The sequence below is a fragment of the Hyla sarda genome, chromosome 6 (assembly GCF_029499605.1).
Source record: "Hyla sarda isolate aHylSar1 chromosome 6, aHylSar1.hap1, whole genome shotgun sequence".
NCBI classification, from domain to species: Eukaryota; Metazoa; Chordata; class Amphibia; order Anura; family Hylidae; genus Hyla; species Hyla sarda.
Window position 1 is genome coordinate 295,527,297 of NC_079194.1, and position 21,379 is coordinate 295,548,675.

The window sequence follows — 21,379 nt, forward strand, 5'->3', positions numbered from 1 at the left end:
CCCGGAGAACTTGTGGATGAGGTTTCCGATTTGGCCTCCGACTCTGAGCAACACACGGATATGCCTGATGTGATGTACACCTCCCATCTAAAGGACCCAGGAACTTCGGACGTTGCTCCAGAAGTCTCCTTTCTTTGTGCCTATCCGCAACCCAGGACTTTCAGCTCTCACGCTGAATTTGACGCCCTGCTGGAATCCGCCTGGATGCACCCTGACAAGAAGTTTCAGGAAACGAAGAAGGCTCAGGCACGGTATCCCTTCGCCAAGGACCTCCTCTCCAACTGTAGATCCACCGGTCTCCCGCCTCTCTAAGGCGTCTACCCTGCCGTTGGCCGATGCGGCTGCCTTCAAGGATTCAGCGGACAAGAAGGTGGAAACCTTGGCTAAATTTGCTTTTGTGACAGCAGGTTTCTCACTAGCTCTCCATTGCTCCTCAGCTGGAGATTTTCTGTGTTCTGCTTCCATGTGCAACCGCTGGGCTGCTTTTGCCACTGGCTACCTGTTAGCCCTCCGTTGCTCCATGTGCCTTATTGCCTGGAAAGCGGTCACCGCCTTAGGAAGTGAGGCAATGGACGAAAAGAGCTCCTTACTGCCTCTGGATAAGGCTCGCAGAACCACTTTGTCAGAAGTCCTTCTCTTTCCGGTCCTGTGGACCCTTGATACCAACAAGGGTCCAGTCAGGCGCCTTCACGGGCAGGGGGCTCCCTCTTTCCTAACCTGTCCCTACCGGAGGTCGGCTAACCATTCCGGACATTTGCGGCCCCATCAGGCACCTGTAGGTCTACTTCGGACTGAAGGGTCGCCCCCACCCGCTTACTTTTCACGGGTGGTTGGTCGTCTCTTACTCTGGCGGGATGCCTGGACCACGCACATTCAGGATCGAATTTGCCTCCCTTCCTTGGGATTGCTTTTTCCTTCCCGGACCTCCCGGTCCCCCTCTCTAGCGAAGGCAGTTTGGGGCGCGCTCCAGTTCCCTTTCATCCACGGAGTAATTGTCCAGGTTCCTTCAGGGGGTCGTTTTCGAGGTTTTCATTCCAACCTCTTTGTGGTCCCCAAGAAAGGCGTTTCTTACCTCTGCTTTGCATTTCCGGACAGTCATTTTCTATTGTGGCTCTCCACTTCGGTCTGGCCACTTCTCCGCGGGCCCTTACCAAGGTGCTGGCACCTGTGATAGCCCTTTTACGGACAAGAGTGGTTTCGGTGATTCCTTACTTGGACGACCTCCTGATCAGAGCTCCAACCAGGGCCCAGAATCTGGAGTGTCTTAGTCTCCACCTTTGGACTTTGTCTCACTTCGGGTGGATGGTCAATCAGGACAAGTCTAACCTCTCTCCTGGGGCTCCAATTCGACGCGGCCTCAGCCCGCTTCGACTCCGTCGAATAATCGGCTGACTCTCTTGTCAGGAGTCCGATGACTTTGGCACCCTACTCCAGTTTCCATTGGCTTTTACATGGATGTCCTGGGTCGGTTGGTGGCGGCCGTGCCATTTGCCCAGCTTCATCACCGACCTCTTCAACTGGTGATTCTCTTCCGGTGGGACAGGTCTCCTTTGTCTCTCGACCGCAAGTTCCTTCTCTCGGCAGTCTTGTCGGTCCCTTCTATGGTGGCTACGTTTCCCCGTGCTTTTTCAGGGGTGCTCCTTTCTGCCCCTTCCTACCAGTCTGTCGGACTGGGGAGGTGTTTTCAAGGACCGGCCTGTCTGGGCCTTGGTCCCCCGAGAAGTCCTCCTCCCCATCAACATGTTGGGACTAGAGCAACTCTATCTTTGCTTGCTTCGTTGGGAAATTCCCTTCTGGGCGGGGCTCAGCTTTCTGGCCATCTCTGCGATCTTCATTCCGGACATACCCAACTGGGAAGTGGTCTGTCCCAGCCGGTTCTTAGCCGTCCGAGGCGAGTGGTCCTACATCCGGAGGGGTTTGCAGTGACCTGCAACCTCTGGGGCGCTCCAGGCTTGGACCTCTGCACGTCCGCCACAACCGAAGCGTTCCTCTCCCTTGGTCGGGCTTTGCCCTCCTCTTCCTCTCATTCCAGGGTCCTGAGGAAACTCACAGCAGAGGGCGTTCCCGCCATTCTTGTGGCCCAGACTGGCCCCGGTGGGTGTGGTATGTCGCGGTCAGGCTCCTAACGACTTGCTGTGCCTTCCCTCTCGCCCGGACCTCCCATCTCAGGTCCCCTGTGCCACCCCTGTTTACCGTCTCTGCTTTTGACAGAGTGGCGGTTGAGACCGCGGTTCTAAGGACCCGCGGTTTTCTCTTCCCAAGTGGTTCGCACCATACTGAGGGCTCGCAAGCATTCCTCTGCAAATAATTACCACCATACCTGGCAGTCTGTCTTCCGTTGGTGTGAAACTCAGCCTTTTTCTCCGGTCGTGGTTTTCCTTTCCCCGACCGCTTTTCCCTTCCAGTAAGGGCTGGTCCAAGGCTTGGCTCTCAGCTCCCTTAAGGGTCAAAGTTGACCCTTTCAGTTCTTTTTCAACATCCTCTTGCGTTCATTTCTCATGTCCAGACCTGCTTCAGGGAGTGGCACACGCTGCCCCTCCTTATCGGTCCCCTTCTTCCCTTGGGATTTACACTTGGTCTTAGGTGCCCTGCAAGGCACTCCTCTTGAACTTCTCAGGGACGTTCCTCCTCGCCTTCTTCCCTGGAAGGTGGCGTTCCTTAAGGTGGGCGTGCTCTTACCTTGTTAGGAGGGTGTTAGAGCTGGCAGCTCTCCTACCGTTCTCCCTTCCTGGTTGTCTACCAGGACATGTTGTTTTCCGTCCAGGTCCGTCCTTCTTTTGGCTCATTCCACCCATTGGGTTTTGGCTCATTCCACCCATTTTTCGGGGCCTCCTGGGCCCTCCACTATGTGGCTTCGGCCCCGCAGTTCTGTAAAGTGACCACACGGTTGTCTTTGCTCATCTTCACAAGGTTCTACCAGATTCATAACTTTGCATCAGCTGATGCTACTCTGGGCCGTGGGGCGTTGCAGGTGGCGGTGGTCCAGCCGTCCACCTGACTGATTCCTTACCCACCCAAGGGACGGCTTTGGTACGTCCCATGGTCTGTGTCCCCCAATGGAGCCGATAGAGAAAAGGAGATTTTTTATGCTTACCGTAAAATCTCTTTCTCGGAGGATCCATTGGGGGACACAGCTCCCACCCTTTTTCTGGTGTTCCTATTTCAGTTAACTGTCCGAAGGGTGTTCAGTTACCTTTTCTTCTAGTTGCTCGGACAGTTTGTGGTTTTTCTCTTGACCTGTCGGTCTTCTCCTATTGCTCTGGGACTAAAACTGATTAGCTCAGGGCCCGGAGGCGGGTATATCCTGCTGGGAGGACTTTTCTTGTTGCCATAGTGTCAATCCTCCTAGAGACAGCAGCATACACCCATGATCTGTGTCCCCCAATGGATCCTCCGAGAAAGAGATTTTACGGGAAGCATAAAAAATCTCCTTTTTGTAACTTTTGGGGCTTCCGTTTCTACGCAGTGCATATTTCGGTAAAAATGACACCTTATCATTATTCTGTAGCTCCATACGGTTAAAATGATCCCCTACTTATATAGGTTTAATTTTGTCGTACTTCTGGAAAAAATCATAACTACATGCATGAAAATGTATACGTTTAAAAATGTCCTCTTCTGACCCCTATAACTTTTTAATTTTTCCACGTACAGGGCGATATTTTATTGGTACCATTATTGTTTTGATCGGACTTTGTGATCACTTTTTATTCTAATAATTTTTTTACGTGTACGCCATTGACCAAGCAGTTTAATTAACAATATATTTTTATAGTTCGGACATTTACGCACGCGGCGATACCACATATGTTTATTTTTATTTACACTGTTTTATTTTTGTAATGGGAAAAGGGGGGTGATTCAAACTTTTATTAGGGAAGGGGTTAAATGATCTTTAGTAACACTTTTTTTTTCCTTTTTGTTTTTTGCAATGTTATAGCCCCCATAGGGGCCTATAACATTACATGCACTGATCTTTTACACAGATCACTGGCATGTATTAACATGCCTGTGATCAGTGTTATCGGCACTTGACTGCTCCTGCCTGGATCTCAGGCACGGAGCAGTCATTCGCCGATCGGACACCAAGGAGGCAGGTAGGGTCCCTCCCGGTGTCCTGTAAGCTGTTCGGGATGCCGCGATTTCACCGTAGCGGTCCCAAACAGCCCGTCTGAGCAGCCGGGATAGTTTCACTTTCGCTTCAGACGCAGCGGTCAGCTTTCATCGATGCGTCTGAAGGGTTAATACAGGGAATCACCGCGATCGGTGATGTCCTGTATTAGCCACGGGTCCCGGCCGTTGATGGCTGCTGGGACCGCCGCGATATGACGCGGGGTCACCGCGTGACCCCGCGGCATATCGCGGGAGCCGGCGCAGGACGTAAATATACATCCTTCGTCGTTAAGGAGTTAAAAATCTTAATCCTTTCAGTACTTATCAGCTGCTGTATGCTTCAGAGTAGTTCTTCCCAGTCTGACCACAGTGCTCTCTGCTTACACCTCTGTCCTTGTCAGGAACTGTCCAGAGAAGGAGCAAATCCCCATAGAATACCTATCCTGCTCTGGACAGTTCCTGGCATGGACAGAGGTGGCAGCAGAGAGCACTGTGGTCAGACTGGGAAGAACAACACAACTTCCTCTGGAGAATACAGCAGCTGATAAGTACTGGAAGGGTTAAGATTTTTAAATATAAGTAATTTACAAATCTGCGGAACTTTCTGAAGACAGTTGATATGAAGACACCAGAGTACCCCTGTAATTTCTGAGCATTGCAGTGCGCCCGCAGAGCACTTTAGGTCCAAATATGGGGTATTTCCATACTCAGAAGAAATGGGGTTACACATTTTTTTTGGGGGGGGGAGGGGTGCTTTGACTTCTATTACCCTTTGTGAAAAATGAAAACTTTGGGGTAACACCGGCATTTTAGTAATTAATTACATTTTTCATTTTCCTATAGAGATACATGGAAGGGGCATTTCAGCCGTAGCTTCCTGCTGGGGTTGGAACTGCCACCTCCAGCAGACTGCCGGGGCCCCGTTCAGGAGATCGCGGGGGATCCGACCTATCCTTTGGATAGGGGATAAGTTATTTTTCACTGCACTACTCCTTTAAAGGGTTTATTACTTTCTTTGTTACTATAAAAATGAAATAAATTGATTGATTACAATATTTTTATTTATTTATTAATTTTTTTCAGAACCAATGGTAGTAACAAATTTGCTGAACAGCTCTGCGACTTCATATTCTGTGTCTCTGATGTGGGGTAGACCAAATCAGTATCAGACATCTTACAGCTACAGAGTCCAGACCAATGTCACCTCATCAGCCACAATAATAAATAATACAATAGTGGGAAGTGAATCAGCTAAAATAGAGAATCTGACACCAGGAGAAACATATACATTCCTGGTATATACAAGACCTGCCGATAACATCACTGAATCAGACCCGGTGTCTGTATCCACCTGCACAGGTAATACATTTGTATCCAGACTTTGCTATTTGTATAAATATAATTTAAACATTTCTTCACATCTATTTTTACACATGACCAAGACACTTCCATCCTTACAAGCTTTCTTTCTCAGCTTCAGTCTGAAGGAGTACTCCGGCGATAATAAACTTATCCCCTATCTCCAGGACGGGACCCGGTGCTTTCACTGAGGAGCACGTGTCGTCTACCGGTGGACGGTACACAATCCATTTATTTCTATGGGAGCGCCAATGATACCAGAGTGCTGTACTCAGGTCTTTTGGGCACTCCCATAGAAATTGATAGAGCTCTTCACTGAGTGCCGGGTCCTGCCCTGGTGATATCTCTGTGGATAGATGATACATAAATTTAATGCAGCAGATTCCATACTGGTAAATCAATTATAATATCTGCAGCATATACAGTATATATGAATATATCCTAATGGCATTTGTATAGTTGTTAAGCAATGTATTATTAACACAAATTAAAGTTACTTGTATAGGAAGAGGTAATATGGATGAGGGGCCACAATTGTTGGTTTACTTACCTGCTGATTACCATTAATTTGGTTTATGTATGACAACCTAATTAAGCATATTAACCCCTTAAGGACCCAGCCAATTTTCACTGTAGGACCCGGACATTTTTTGCACATCTGACCACTGTCACTTTAAGCATTAATAACTCTGGGATGCTTTTACCTTTCATTCTGATTCCGAGATTGTTTTTTCGTGACATATTCTACTTTATGTTAGTGGTAAAATTTTGTCGATACTTGCATCGTTTCTTGGTGAAAAATTCCTAAATTTGATGAAAAAATTGAAAATGTTGCATTTTTTTTTACTTTGAAGCTCTCTGCTTATAAGGAAAATGAATATTCCAAATAAATTATATATTGATTCACATATACAATATGTCTACTTTATGTTAGCATCATAACGTTGACATGTTTTTACTTTTGGAAGACACCAGAGGGCTTCAAAGTTCAGCAGCAATTTTCCAATTTTTCACAAAATCTTCTAAATCTAAATTTTTCAGGGACCAGTTCTGTTTTGAAGTGGATTTGAAGGGCCTTCAAATTAGAAATGCCCCACAAATGACCCCATTATAAAAACTGCACCCCTCAAAGTATTCAAAATTACATTCAAAAGGTTTGTTAACCCTTTAGGTGTTTCACAGGAATAGCAGCAAATTGAAGGAGAAAATTCAAAATCTTCATTTTTTACACTGGCATGTTCTTGTAGACCCAGTTTTTGAATTTTTACAAGGGGTAAAAGGAGAGAAATCTTCCTAAAATGTGTAACCCAATTTCTCTCGAGTAAGGAAATACCTCATATGTGTATGTCAAGTGTACGGCGGGCGCAGTAGAGGGCTCAGAAGAGAAGGAGCGACAATGGGATTTTGGAGCGTGAGTTTTTCTGAAATGTTTTTTGGGGGGCATGTCGCATTTAGGAAGCCCCTATGGTGCCAGAACAGCAAAAAAAAAACACATGGCATACTATTTTGGAAACTACACCCCTCAAGGCACGTAACAAGGGGTCCAGTGAGCCTTAACACCCCACAGGTGCTTCACGACTTTTTGTTAAATTTGGATGTGTAAATGATTTATATATTTTTTTCCACTAAAATGCTAGTTTTCCCCCAAATTTTACATTTTTACAAGGGATAATAGGACAAAATGCCCCACAAAATTTGTAACCCCATCTCTTCTGAGTATGGAAATACCCCAAGTGTGGACATCAAGTGCTCTGCTGGCGCACTACAATGCTCAGAAGAGAAGGAGTCACATTTGGCTTTTGAAAAGCAAATTTTGCTGAAATGGTTTTTGGAGGGCATGTCGCATTTAGGAAGCCCCTATGGTGCCAGAACAGAAAAAAAAAACACATGGCATAATATTTTAGAAACTACACCCCTCAAGGAACACAACAAGGGGTACAGTGAGCCTTAAAACCTCAGGTATTTGACGACTTTTTGCTAAAGTCGGATGTGTACCGTATATACGCAAGTATAAGCCGAGTTTTTCAGCACGATTTTTCGTGCTGAAAACACCCCCCTCGGCTCATACTCGAGTGAACTCTCCGGCCTCAGTGGTCTTCAACCTGCGGACCTCCAGAGGTTTAAAAACTACAACTCCCAGCAAGCCCCGGCAGCCATCGGCTGTCCGGGCTTGCTGGGAGTTGTAGTTTTGAAACCTCTGGAGGTCCACAGATTGAAGACCACTGCGGCCTTCGACATCATCCAGCCCCCTTTAGTTCTGTACTCACCTCCGCTCGGCGCTGGTCCGGTGCTGCAGGACTGTCCGGTGGGGAGGTCGTCCGGTGGGATAGTGGTTCCGGGCTGCCATCTCCACCGGGGGCCACCGGGCCCGGCCCCAGAATAGTCACGTTGCCTTGACGACGACGCAGAGGCACGTTCATTACCAACGTCCTTCTGCGTCATCGTCAAGGCAACGCCTCTATTCCGGGCCTGAAGCGCGGAGAAGAGGCGCCTCCGGTGAAGATAGCAGCCCGGAACCACTATCCCACCGGACGACCTTCCCACCGGACAGTCCTGCAGCCCCGGACCAGCGCCGAGCGGAGGTGAGTACAGAACTAAAGGGGGTGAGAGGGGGCTGGATGATGTCAAAGGCCGCAGTGGTCTTCAACCTGCGGACCTCCAGAGGTTTCAAGACTACAACTCCCAGCAAGCCCGGACAGCCAATGGCTGCCTGGGCTTGCTGGGAGTTGTAGTTTTGAAACCTCTGGAGGTCCGCAGGTTGAAGACCACTGAGGGCGGATAGTTCACAAGAGGATGATGACAAGGGGATGATGAAGGGGGGTGGGGATGATGACAAGGGGATGATGAAGAGGGGTGTGGGATGATGACAGGCGGTGATGATGAAGGGGGGATGATGACAGGGTGATGATGATGAGGGTCTGGATGATGACAGGGGGGGGGGGGTGATGTATTTCCCACCCTAGGCTTATACTCGAGTCAATAACTTTTCCTGGGATTTTGGGGTGAAATTAGGGGCCTCGGCTTATATTCGGGTCGGCTTATACTCGAGTATATACGGTAAATGAAAAAAAAATGTTTTCACTAAATTACTGGTTTTCCCCCACATTTTATATTTTTACAAGGGGTAATAGGAGAAAATGACCCCCAAAATGTGTAACCACAGTTCTATGGAAATGAGTATGGAAATACCCAATGTGTGGATGTCAAGTGCTCTGCTGGCGCACTACAATGCTCAGAAGAGAGGGAGCACCATTGAGCTTTTGAAGACAGAATTTGGTTGGAATAGAAGTCGGGGGCCATGTGCGTTTACAAAGCCCCCCCGTGGTGCCAGAACAGTGGACCCCCCCAATTACATTTTTCATTTTCACGGACCACTGTTCCAAAAATCTGTCAGACACCTGTGGGGCGTAAATGCTCACTGTACCCCTTATTACATTACGTGAGGGGTGTAGTTTCCAAAATGGGGTCATATGTGGGGGGGGGGGTCCATTGTTGTGGCTCTATGGGGGCTTTATAAACACACGTAGCCTTCAATTCCAGACAAATTTTATCTTCAAAATCCCAATGGTGCTCCTTCTTTTCTGAGCATTATAGTGTGCCAGCAGAGCACTTTACATCCACATATGGGGTATGTTCTTACTCAGAAAAAATGGGGTTACAAATTTTGGGGGGCTTTTTTCCTATTTTTTCCTATTGTTTGGGTAACACCAGCATTTTAGTGACATTTTTTTTTTCCCCATTTTTCCATTCAACTTTAATGAAAATTCAAAATTCATCAAACACCTGGGGTGTTAAGGCTCACTATACCCCTTGTTACTTTCCGTGAGGGGTGTAGTTTCCAAAATGGGGTCACGTGTGGGTATTTCTTGCGTTTATGGCAGAACCGCTGTAAAATCAGCCACCCCTGTGCAAATCACCAATTTAGGCTTCAAATGTACATGGTGCCCTCTCACTCCTGAGCCATGTTGTGTGCCGGCAGAGCATTTTACGCCCACATATGGGGTATTTCCGTACTCAGGAGAAATTGCGTTACAAATTTTGGGGGTCTTTTTTTCCTTTTAACACTTGTGAAAATAAAAAGTAAAGGACAACACCAGTTAGTGTAAAATTTTTAATTTTTTTTACACTGACAGGCTGGTGTAGCCCCCAACTTTTCCTTTTCATAAGGGGTAAAAGGAGAAAAAGCCCCCCAAAATTTGTAACGCAATTTCTCCCGAGTACAGAGATACCCCATATGTGGCCCTAAACTGTTTCCTTGAAATACGACAGGGCTCCGAAGTGAGAGAGCGCCATGCGCATTTGAGGACTAAATTAGGGATTGCATAGGGGTGGACATAGGGGTATTCCACGCCGGTGATTCCCAAACAGGGTGTCTCCAGCGGTTGCTAAACTCCCAGCATGCCTGGACAGTCAGTGGCTGTCCGGAAATGCTGGGAGTTGTTGTTTTGCAACAGCTGGAGGGTCCATTTTGGAAACACTGCTGTACAATACGTTTTTCCTTTTTATTGGGGGGGACAGTGTAAGCAGGTGTTTATGTAGTGTTTTACCCTTTATTATGTGTTAGTGTAGTGTTTTTAGGGTACATTCACACGGGCGCAGGTTTACAGTGAGCTTCCCGCTAGAAATTTGCGCTGCAGCGAAAAATTTGCCGCAGCTCATACTTGAAGCAGGAAACTTACTGTAAACCTGTCCGTGTGAATGTACCCTGTACATTCACATGGGGGGGGGGGGGGGCAAACCTCCAGCTGTTTCAAAACTACAACTCCCAGCATGTACTGACAGACCGTGCATGCTGGGAGTTGTAGTTTTGCAACAGCTGGAGGCACACTGGTTGGAAAACATTCAGTTAGGTTCTGTTACCTAACTCAGTATTTTCCAACCAGTGTGCCTATAGCTGTTGCAAAACTACAACTCCCAGCATGTACTGATCGCCGGAGGGCATGCTGGGAGATCTAGTTATGCAACAGCTAGAGGTACGCAACTACTTTTCCCAGCATGCCGAGACAGCTGTTTCGGCATGCTGGGATTTGCAGTTTTGCAACATCTGGAGGGCTACAGATAGAGACCCCTGCACTGTGATCTCCAAACTGTGGACCTCCAGATGTTGCAAAACTACAAATCCCAGCATGCACAGACAGCAAACTGCTGTGTGGGCATGCTAGGACTTGTAGTTTTGCGACATCTGGAGGGCTACAGTCTCAGACTGTAGCCCTCTAGATGTTGCTAGGCAACTTACCGGCTTCCGTCGGATCCAGGGAGCCGTCCTCTTCTGCCGCACGACATCGCCGCCCGCGCCAATCACTGCCGCCGATCCCGTCCCGCAGCTTCCACCGACGGGTAAGTGGATCTTCAGCATTCGGTCCCCGTCATTTCCCCGTCCTGCCCCGCCTATTGTGGGTGGGCAGAGTGGGGAAAACGAAAGTAAACCCCCCGCCCCCGATCTGCTATTGGTGGTCGCGTCTAGACCACCAATAGCAGAGATAGAAGGGGTGGCACCTTTGCCACCTCACTCCTATGGCTACAGGGGGATCGTGGGTGTCTTAGACAACCGAGATTCCCCCTTATATTCCGGGTCACCCGGTTACCATAGACCCGTCTGACCCGGAATCGCCGCAAATCGCAAGTGTGAATTAACTTGCGATTTGCGCCGATCGCCGACATGGGGGGGTCTGATGACCCCCCTGGGCATTTGCACGGGGGGGGGCCTGCTGATTGATATCAGCAGTCACCCCAGGCCGGTCCCCGCCCGGCGATGCGACCGAAATTCCCACGGGCGTACAGGTACGCCCTGGGTCCTTAAGACCCAGGTACAGAAGGCGTATCCATACGCCCTAGGTCCTGTATGGGTTAAACTCATATTACACGGAAGTGTATAAAGACAATGGGGGATATTTATCAAAGTTGTCTATGTCCCGCATCAATATAGACCAAACTACAGAGGGTTAGTCTGGTCTATTGTGCACCTAATTTATCAAATGGCGCACTGCTCTTGATAAATTCTGTGCACAGACTGCATGATCTATGCTTTAGTCTATATTTAAACCTGCTCCAACATGGTCTGACATTTCGGCGTACTTTCAGCCTATGCGACTTGTCGCTGAAAAGTCGCTTTTGATAAATTCAGCACCAATGCATTTTTCAATGCATTTCAGTCTAAAATAGACTTGCATGCATCATGTTCTAAAAATCCTCTAGAGCAAAAGTCGCAGAAAATTCGCACATATTTAGACTGCGACTTTCTGTGCGACAAATTTAGACAAGAAAAACCAGTCTAAATCCTTTGATAAATCTCCCCCAATAAGTCATCTACTACAGTACTTCTTGTACCAGAAGTAATAGAATTTTCCCTATTCACATGCCAGAAACAATTATTAACATTGTTATATCCTATTTTATATAAATAAGTCAAATTTAAAGGGGTTTTCTGGTTTGAAATGATTGGAAGTGATATGAAGTGAATTGGAGTTCTGCGGCACCATGGCTACACAATGAATGGTGCATGACTTCCAGCCCTGTTCACTGTGTAGTGAATTCTACACAGCTTTCCCAAACAGCTGATTGGCAGGGGTACCACATGTCGGCACCACTCCGATCAGTAATTGATGGCCTGTCCTGAGGAAAGGCCATCAATAACTTCAGCATGGTAAACCCCTTGAAGTGCTCATACCAGTAATGACCATGGACTGAGTTTCATCATTACGGCAGTTTGCACTGTAGGAAGAGGTTTTGTCACAATTGTCAATTGTTAGCTCCACGTTACCCCTAATTTATCATTGAGTGTTCCTATTGTATGCAATGTATTAATTAAATGTTTCTTGTCTTTAGTTCCAGAGACTGTGTCTGAATTCAGCTGTTCCAGTCCATTTAACTCTTCAGATCTCAATTTCACATGGAATTCTCCAGTTGGAAAGTGTACAGGCTTCAGGTTTAATGCAACAAATACCACCTCAACCATTGCAGATTATCCTATTATGTGCAGTCCAGGAGGACAACAAAATTATAGTATGACGTTAAATTACAGCACAACCTACAACCTCAGTGTGACAACTTTGTCTTCATGTGGCAAATCCAGTGTGATGGTTCAGAAGCAATGCACAACCAATATTTCATGTAAGTCAGCTAACGAAATCCTTGCCACATACAATAATATTCCATTATTTTAATATTCAATGTACTTTTACTTTACTTTTATAATGTATAGCTGTTACAAAATGGGAAGTATTAAAAAATGCATATTTTGTTTCATTTTCAACTTCAGGATAGTCAATATAAATTTGAATTGTTGAGCTACAAAATTGAACCATTTGTCCTTGTAAACCTTATTAATGATATGTGTACACGTGTATTTTGCTGCAGATTTTCTTCAGCTGATTTTGATACTCATTGACTTCAATAGGTAGCAAAATCAAATTACACAAATTACACAAAATCCAAAATGTATAGAGTTTATTAGAAAAACAAATACAATACATAATACAATTAATATAAGATACCGTATATGGAGATGCAAAAGGACCTGGCCAGTCTGGCAGGTGCGTCACCCTCAAGGAAGGGTGTGTAAGGCCATGTTCACACAATGGAATTTCCGAGTGGAAATTTCTGGCAACAAAATTCAGCTTGAAATTTCCATTGACATTTTGTTTTTAGGGCACGTTCTCACTTGGCGTATACGCAGCGAATTCCACGCTACACAAAAACTGCTGCAGCAGCGGGAAATACGCTGCGTATCCCTTGCTCACCATACACAAAAGGCTTTCCAGCGGCAACCCTATGTGTGCAGTGAGTTTTGGAGGCAGGACCGTGTGCAGGCGTAACTTTGACTTGCGGCTCCGCCTCCAAAACTCACTACACACATAGGGCTGCCTCCAGAAAGCCTTGTGTGTATGGTGAGCGAGGGATACACAGTGTATTTCCCTCTGCTGCTGCAGATTTTGCACAGCTTGAAATACGCTGCTTATATGCCAAGTGGGAACGTGCCCTTAATGAGATTTTACTGCACCATGCACATGGCAGAATTTCCACAGCAGATGTTTCTGCCGCGGAAACTCCGATTATGGTCTCTGCTGAAGGAATTGACATGTCAATTCTTTCGGCGGAATCCACTCGAAAATACATTGCGGTCCGTGGAGACAGCACATTTCTAAGACGTCCTAATGCTGGCATGTCCTGCCGCTGCTGTTTGCGGAATGTCTGCCCATGTTTTTCATTCAATTTTGCATGCCGTAAAATTTCTGCTGTGTGAACATAGCCTAACATAGCTTGCATAAGCGAACATGAGTAAATAAGCAATGGTAATACAACAAAACGGTATAAGCAGGTAAGAGCTAAACCAAAAGAAAGCAAGAGGAATAAGTTGGTAAGTAGTTTTTAGAGGAGTATTGGATTGTGCAACTGGAGGAATTCTAATGCTACTTCTTAGTTTCCAAACAGTAGTTCATGTATTATATATCATGTAGTAAACTTCAAGTTTTTTTCAGCAGCTATTATATATACAGATACATTTAATTTAATATATACAGCAAATATATATACAGATATAGTTTCTCTCTTCTTTTTCAGCACCAATTCCCCCCACAGCCCTTCTAGTTAGCATTGTTGGTTCCCCTTCTTATACCTCCTTCACGTTTACTTTTCCTGGCTTTGATTCTTCTAACGGACGTATTGAAGCTTATGCTGTAATTGTATCAAGTAAAAATGGTAAGATCAATAATGTACATACTCGAATAGCAAATAGGTTTCAAAATAAGGGCACAATGTAGTTTAAAGGGGTACTATAGCCCTACACTTGCTATTCCCTATCCAATAACCTGTTATTCCCTACCTGTTATTCGCTGTTGCGTTCATGAACACTGAAGCCTGTGACTTCCATGTTCGTGACGTCACGGCCCCCCATTCGTGTCTATGGGAGAGGGGATGACAGCTAGTACACAGCCATCATGCCTCCTCCATAGACATGAATGGAGGAGGCAGGGCGGCTGTGGTCGCCAGTCATCTGGCACAGAGCGACCACAGCCGCCACATCCTGTCATGTCTTTGGATAGGGTATAACATGTCTAGCCGTGGAGTACCCCTTTAAGATCTTAGTAAGGTAGTCATTTGCACATATATATTTTTTTGTGGGCAAGCACAGTATGTTTATATAAGAAAACTATTAAATGATGTACATGCTCTGGGCGGTGAGTCTGGTGTTCTATCTTAATGCATATAGAGAGGCTGGTGTCACTGCACACATAATCTACAAATAACAGGACAAAAATACGGTCTTGGAGGTTCTGTTCAAGGGGTTGTCACAAAAGCACAGGACAATAGATATTTTATTTATGACAATACGGACGATGCATTTAGGTACACAAACAGTGCCTTCCTCAGGTCCATGCTATAGAAACAAATATAGAACTATTCAAATTGCAGATAGAAAATACTGGTAAATACATAAATAAAAATAAATATTACACCAATTTCGAACTTAAGTGCGTGGCTTAGATACATAGATACATTAATGTATCATAAAAGTACAATATTAAGAGTACAAGTATGGAGGATGATAATAATAAGAGTTATAAATGTATCCATATATATATCTGTTAGAAGATATAACAACAATAAGTAAAATAGTACAATAGTAGGAGTACAAGTATGGTGGATGATAAGTAAAAACTATAAATGTATCCATATATATCACATATATATATATATATATATATATATATATCACCTATATATATATCTGGACACATAATCTGGACTTTGCTTACAAATCCTCACATAAAACTTTGCTGACCATCAAAGCAGCTATCATTTTCTGCCATTGCCAGTTGCTTCTCCAACTGTTCTTGACTGTACAAAAAAAAGTGATTTCTCTGTTGCTCTTCATTGGGGGACACCGATACTGATGGGTATATACCATTGCCACTAGGAGGCGCTGACACTAGGAAAAAAAGTTGGCTCCTCCCTGGCAGAATGTACCTGCCCACTGGAAGTGAGGTAATCAATTTTAGCTAGTGTCAGTAGGAGGCAAGATACAGGTCTGGCAGCTCGTCAGACCTGGTCTTTTTAAAATTATTTTCTAGTAAGGGCTTCAGGAGCATGGTGCTACCCATATGCGACAACGGGGCACAGAACATAAGAGTATGGGCCGTCAACCCCTTATGGCCAACGGCCAGCGCCTGGAGCTTGTACCCTGGGTCTGGGTCCCCACACTGCCCCTGCTCACCCCGCTATCTTAGCCTGGTATAATGCAGCGTGGCCATAAGCTGCTGCCATGGCAACCAACAGCGACCCGTGATCATATTGTGGTGCCGCCGTTGATGAACAGTGGGAGCCCACTCCCCCTGTCAACACCATAGATGCATCACAGCATCTATGGGGTTAATGCTGCTGGGACCGGCATGATCGCAGCCCCGGCAGCTGTGGTGGGTCCCCGGCTGTGATTGACAGCCAGTTCCCGCAGGCGATCTCCTGAGCTGCCCGCGGCAGAGCAGGAGATCGTGAGGATGTATTCATAGGTCCCAGTGCGCGAACATGTCGGGTGCTGGGACATATGCATACGTCCTATAGCGGGAAGGGATTAAATGAGTTGATTGAAAAACCAATAGGAAATGTCAAAATTTTAAAACCAACATATAATTGTGAATATCTTAGGATCATTGGGGGTCATGTATCAAAGATTTTGTGTTGTGTTTAAATTTTTGCGCAAAATTTTGCTTAAGCTGTTTTTTTGCATCTTTTTTTGCACACATTCTGGTGGAGCATTTCCTCCAGATGTGTAGGTTTTGGGTGTACCTTGGAGTGACATAATTAGTACGCACAAATTTATTAACTGCGTACATTTAATGTACCCGCAGAAATCTTGCGCAATGACCATATATTTAATGCAAATATAAGCCATCTTGGCCTGCACGTATTAAGATGCTCTAAATCATCGATTTCATTTTTCAAAGAGTGGATTGTGGAGATTACTATGCTTCTGCCAACAGTCAGATTATCTCTGTGATACTTAAAATCTTTTCCATTTACCATATAAAAAAACAAAAACAATGTTTATGGACCACTTGTGATCACCCTTCACCCGCAGTCTAACCCGATACAACTGGATAATACACCAGGTTATAATGCAGGTGAAATACTTCCTGGCACAGATCATACTTTAAACTGTGTAAAATTCAAACTCTGCTGTTCTTGATGAGAGCAGGAGATTGCACCTGTTAGTGTTACCATGGTGACCTTAAAGCTAAGGCTGTACCACTTTAATGTGCAGGGAGGGAGAAGGAGGTACAGCTGTTAGGTCTATTCATATGTGTGAGTATGTGTATGTAGCAGAGTTGCGTGTGTGTATGTAGCAGAGTTGAGTGTGTGTATGTAGTAGAGCTGAGTGTGTGAATGTGTGTATGTAGCAGAACTGAGTGTGTGAATGTGTGTATGTAGCAGATCTGAGTGTGTGATTGTGTGTATGTAGCAGAGGTGAGTGTCTGAGTGTGTATGTAGCAGAGTTAAGTGTGTGAGTGGGTATGTAGCAGAGCTGAGTATGTAATTGTGTATGTAGCAGAGCTGAGTGTGTGAATGTGTGTATGTAGCAGAGCTGAGTGTGTGAGTGTATATATGTAGTAGAGCTGAGTGTGTGAGTGTGTATATGTAGCAGAGCTGAGTGTGTGTGTATGTAGCAGAGCTAAGTGTGTGAATGAGTATATGTAGCAGAGCTGAGTGTGTGAATGTGTGTATGTAGCAGAGCTGTGTGTGTAGTTGTGGGCATGTAGCAGAGTTGAGTGTGTGAGTGTGTATGTAGCAGAGTTGAGTGTGTATGTAGCAGAGTTGAGTGTGTGTGTGTATGTAGCAGAGCTTAGTGTGTGAATGTGTGTATGTAGCAGAGCTGAGTGTGTGAATGTGTGTATGTAGCAGAGCTGAGTGTGTGGTTGTGTGTATGTAGCAGAGCTGAGTGTGTGGTTGTGTATATGTAGCAGAGTTGAGTGTGTGAGTGTGTATGTAGCAGAGTTGAGTGTGTGAGTGTGTATGTAGCAGAGTTGAGTGTGTGTATGTAGCAGAGCTGTGTGTGTATGTAGCAGAACTAAGTGTGTGTATGTAGCAGGGCTGAATGTGTGTATGTAGCAGAGCTGAGTGTGTGAATATGTGTATGTAGCAGAGCTGAGTGTGTGAGTGTTTATATGTAGCAGAGCTAAATGTGTGAATGTGTGTATGTAGCAGAGTTGAGTATGTGAATGTGTGTATGTAGCAGAGCTGAGTGTGTGGTTGTGTGTATGTAGCAGAGTTGAGTGTGTGAGTGTGTATGTAGCAGTGTTGAGTGTGTGTATGTAGCAGAGCTGAGTGTGTGAATGTGTGTATGTAGCAGTGCTGAGTGAGTGGTTGTGTATGTAGCAGAGTTGAGTATGTATGTAGCAGAGTTGAGTGTGTGAGTGTGTATGTTGCAGAGCTAAGTGTGTGAATGTGTGCATGTAGCAGAGCTGAGTGTGTGAGTGTGTATGTAGCAGAGTTGAGTGTGTGATTGTGTGCATGTAGCAGAGTTGAGTGTGTGATAGAGATGAGTGAACTTACAGTAAATTTGATTTGTCACGAACTTTTCTGCTCGGCAGTTGATTACTTATCCTGCGTAAATGAGTTCAGCTTTCAGGTGCTCCGGTGGGCTGGAAAAGGTGGATACATTCCTAGGAAGGAGTCTCCTAGGACTGTATCCACCTTTTCCAGCCCACCGGAGTACCTGAAAGCTGAACTCATTTACGCAGGATAAGTAATCAACTGCCGAGCCGAGAAGTTCGTGACAAATCGAATTTACTGTAAGTTCGCTCATCTCTAGTGTGTGAGTGTGTATGTAGCAGATTTGAGTGTGTGAGAGTGTATGTAGCAGAGCTGAGTGTGTGAGTGTGTATGTAGCAGAGTTGAGTGTGTGTATGCAGCAGAGCTGAGTGTGTGATTGTGTGTATGTAGCAGAGCTGAGTGTGTGAATGTGTGTATGTAGCAGAGCTGAGTGTGTGGTTGTGTATGTAGCAAAGTTGAGTGTGTATGTAGCAGAGCTGAGTGTGTGATTGTGTGTATGTAGCAGAGTTGAATGTGTATGTAGCAGAGCTGAGTGTGTGATTGTGTGTATGTAGCAGAGTTGAGTGTGTGTGTATGTAGCAGAGTTGAGTGTGTGAGTGTGTATGTAGCAGAGCTGAGTGTGTAATTGTGTGTATATAGCAGAGCTAAGTGTGTGAATGTGTGCATGTAGCAGAGCTGAGTGTGTGATTGTGTGTATGTAGCAGAGTTGAGTGTGTGAGTGTGTGTATATAGCAGAGTTGAGTGTGAGTGTGTGTATGTAGCAGAGTTGAGTGTGTAAAGTGTGTGTGTATGTAGCAGAGTTGAGTGTGTGAGTGTGTGTATGTAGCAATCTGGTTGGTAAACATTGATATAGAGGTAAGGGGACAGATTGTTCAGCAAAATTACATATTTTTTAAACCCAGACATTCTGGGGGAGATTCTCAAAAACGACTGTAATTTCTGTTCCAGCGATATTATTCACACCTTTTTCTTTTCTCCTCACATTTTCAAAGGTCTCTTTTGCTGCTTTGAAAGTATGTGAAAATTCTTTTTTGTGCCACTTATGTTATGTTTGTTTGTTTTTTTTGCACCAAAATATTTTTTTTGTTGCAGCCATATTGGATTTTTTTTGTGCCAAAATTGCCGAGTTTGGTGCCAAAATCAGCAATTTTTGTGCCAAAATTGTTGATTTTTGCGCCAACTTTTATATCCAAGATAATTATGGTGGAACCATCTCATAAAATATTCCATTGTTACTAGTGCCCAGACAAGTGATAACTGTATAAATAAAACATTTCTGAGCTTAAATGTGAGTGCAGGTGCAGCGACCAAGAGATTACTAACATAACACCTTCCCCCCCCCTCCCCCCAAAAAAAACTACAACCATTTCTGTGATTTCTACACTATCAAAAAGCTGGTGTGAAATTTTTTATGTAAACTGGACTCTCACCCCTTATATATATATCATGTAAAACAGACAATATATGTGGACATGCCCACTTTTACAAAACTGAAGCGAACAGTTCACAGCACAAAGCTCTTTGAAACTGTGGTTGATACTTTTCGCACCAAATTTTTTTTTTTTTGGCGCAAACTTCTTCGAGAATCTCCCCCTCTGTGTACTTTATAAAGATTCATGATTTTACTATTGTGCAGAGTTTTGTTCGCCACACACTGCTGCTCCAGAACTTCTAGCTATGTGAGCAGTGTACCGTGTGAGGTAGAGAAGAAGTGCACGGTAGAGCAAGGGGGGGGGGCGTTTCTATATTTGCACAAAATGTATCAAAGGAGTGCACAACTTTAGCAAATATTAAGCAAGAGTGTAAATTAGACAAGAAGTGTTAAAGGGGTACTCCGCCCCTGGCATCTTATCCCCTATCCAAAGGATAGGGGATAAGATGTTAGATCGCCGCGGTCCCACTGCTGGGGACCCCAGGGATGGCCACTGCGGCACCCCGCCATCATTACTGCACAGAGCGAGTTCGCTCTGTGCGTAATGACGGGCGATACAGGGGCCGGAGCAGCGTGATGTCATGGCTCCGCCCCTCATGACATCACGGCCCGTCCCCTTGATGCAAGTCTATGGCAGGGGGCGTGACGACCGCCACGCCCCCTCCCATAGACTTGTATTGACGGGGGCGGGCCGTGACATCACAAGGGGCGGAGCCGTGACGTAACGATGCTCCGGCCCCTGTATTGCCCGTCATTACATGCAGAGCGATCTCGCTCTGCGCAGTAATGATAGCGGGGTGCTGCAGCAGCAATCCCGGGGACCCCGGCGATCTGACATCTTATCCCCTATCCTTTGGATAGGGGATAAGATGTCTAGGGGTGGAGTACCCCTTTAAGGGTAGTTCTGTGTCTATAATAGACATCTAGTGATACATGTCCCCCATTGTTTCTAAAAATGTGGAGGATTTTGAGAAGCTAAATCTTAATCCAGTATTAGAGAAAATAGGGAATAAGTATTGGATATAGAGTAGATTGTGGTTGTATATGGCAGATAGATTAGCACTGGTAAGAATGGCCATCTTACCTATGGAGTTACTCTATTTCAGGGTGACTCCCATATGGATTAAAGGTAAGTTTTGTAGGGAAATAGAAAGAAGAATAAATGAATTAGTTTGGGGTCAGAAACACTAGGTCAAAGAGTTGTTTTTTGAATCCACTAGTAAAAAGAGGTAGATTGGGTTTGCCCAACTTTTATTATTATTATAGTGCAGCACAATTAACAAATATAGTACAGGAGTGCATATAAATATGAGGTATAAACGATACAGAGCTTTTTAAAGCTCAGAATTTTTTTTAAGGGCAGGAGGGGTGTTGGGAGAAGTTAGGGAATATAATCTGAGTTAGTTTAGAAAATATGATTTGATGACAGGTACTCTTTAACCCCTTAAGCACAATGGACGTTGCACGCTCCCGTTCTATGAAGCGTGATCAGGAGTTGAGCACGCTTTATACCCTGTGAGTCCTGGTTGCTATCGCTGGGGAACCGCCGATCGGGCTGATGTCCAGTTTTAACCCTTTAGATGCTGCGATCAAAGTTGATTGCGGCCTCTAAAACGGGAGGAAAGACATCCCGACTAGCTCAGTGGGCTGTTCGGTACCGCCGGGTGAAATCGCAGCGTCCCAAACATTTGAGAGGATGGCGGGACGGCCCTTATCTGCCTTCTCATTGTTCGATCTGTGCCTCGATGTTCAGTGTATGCAATATAAGGATTGCTTGTAATAGTCCCCTATGGGAACTTAAAAAAAGTTTTTAAAAAGTTCATAAATGTGATTTAGCGCCTTATCTAATAAAAGTTTGAATCCTCCCCCTTTCCCATTTAAAAACCAAAATAAAATGTAAACAAAAATAAACATGACGTACCGCCACAT

General features: G+C 45.2%; 1 protein-coding gene across 1 annotated transcript in view; it reads left to right on the forward strand.

Moving 5' to 3' along the window:
* The window catches only part of LOC130277524 (receptor-type tyrosine-protein phosphatase beta-like), a 279,946-nt gene that overhangs the window by 193,642 nt on the left and 64,925 nt on the right, over positions 1–21,379 (forward strand). Inside the window, exons 36-38 of the mRNA XM_056528200.1 lie at positions 5,197–5,472; positions 12,298–12,582; positions 14,032–14,169. Of these exons, the coding sequence (XP_056384175.1) occupies positions 5,197–5,472; positions 12,298–12,582; positions 14,032–14,169 (699 nt within the window). The remainder of the gene's footprint in view (positions 1–5,196; positions 5,473–12,297; positions 12,583–14,031; positions 14,170–21,379) is intronic.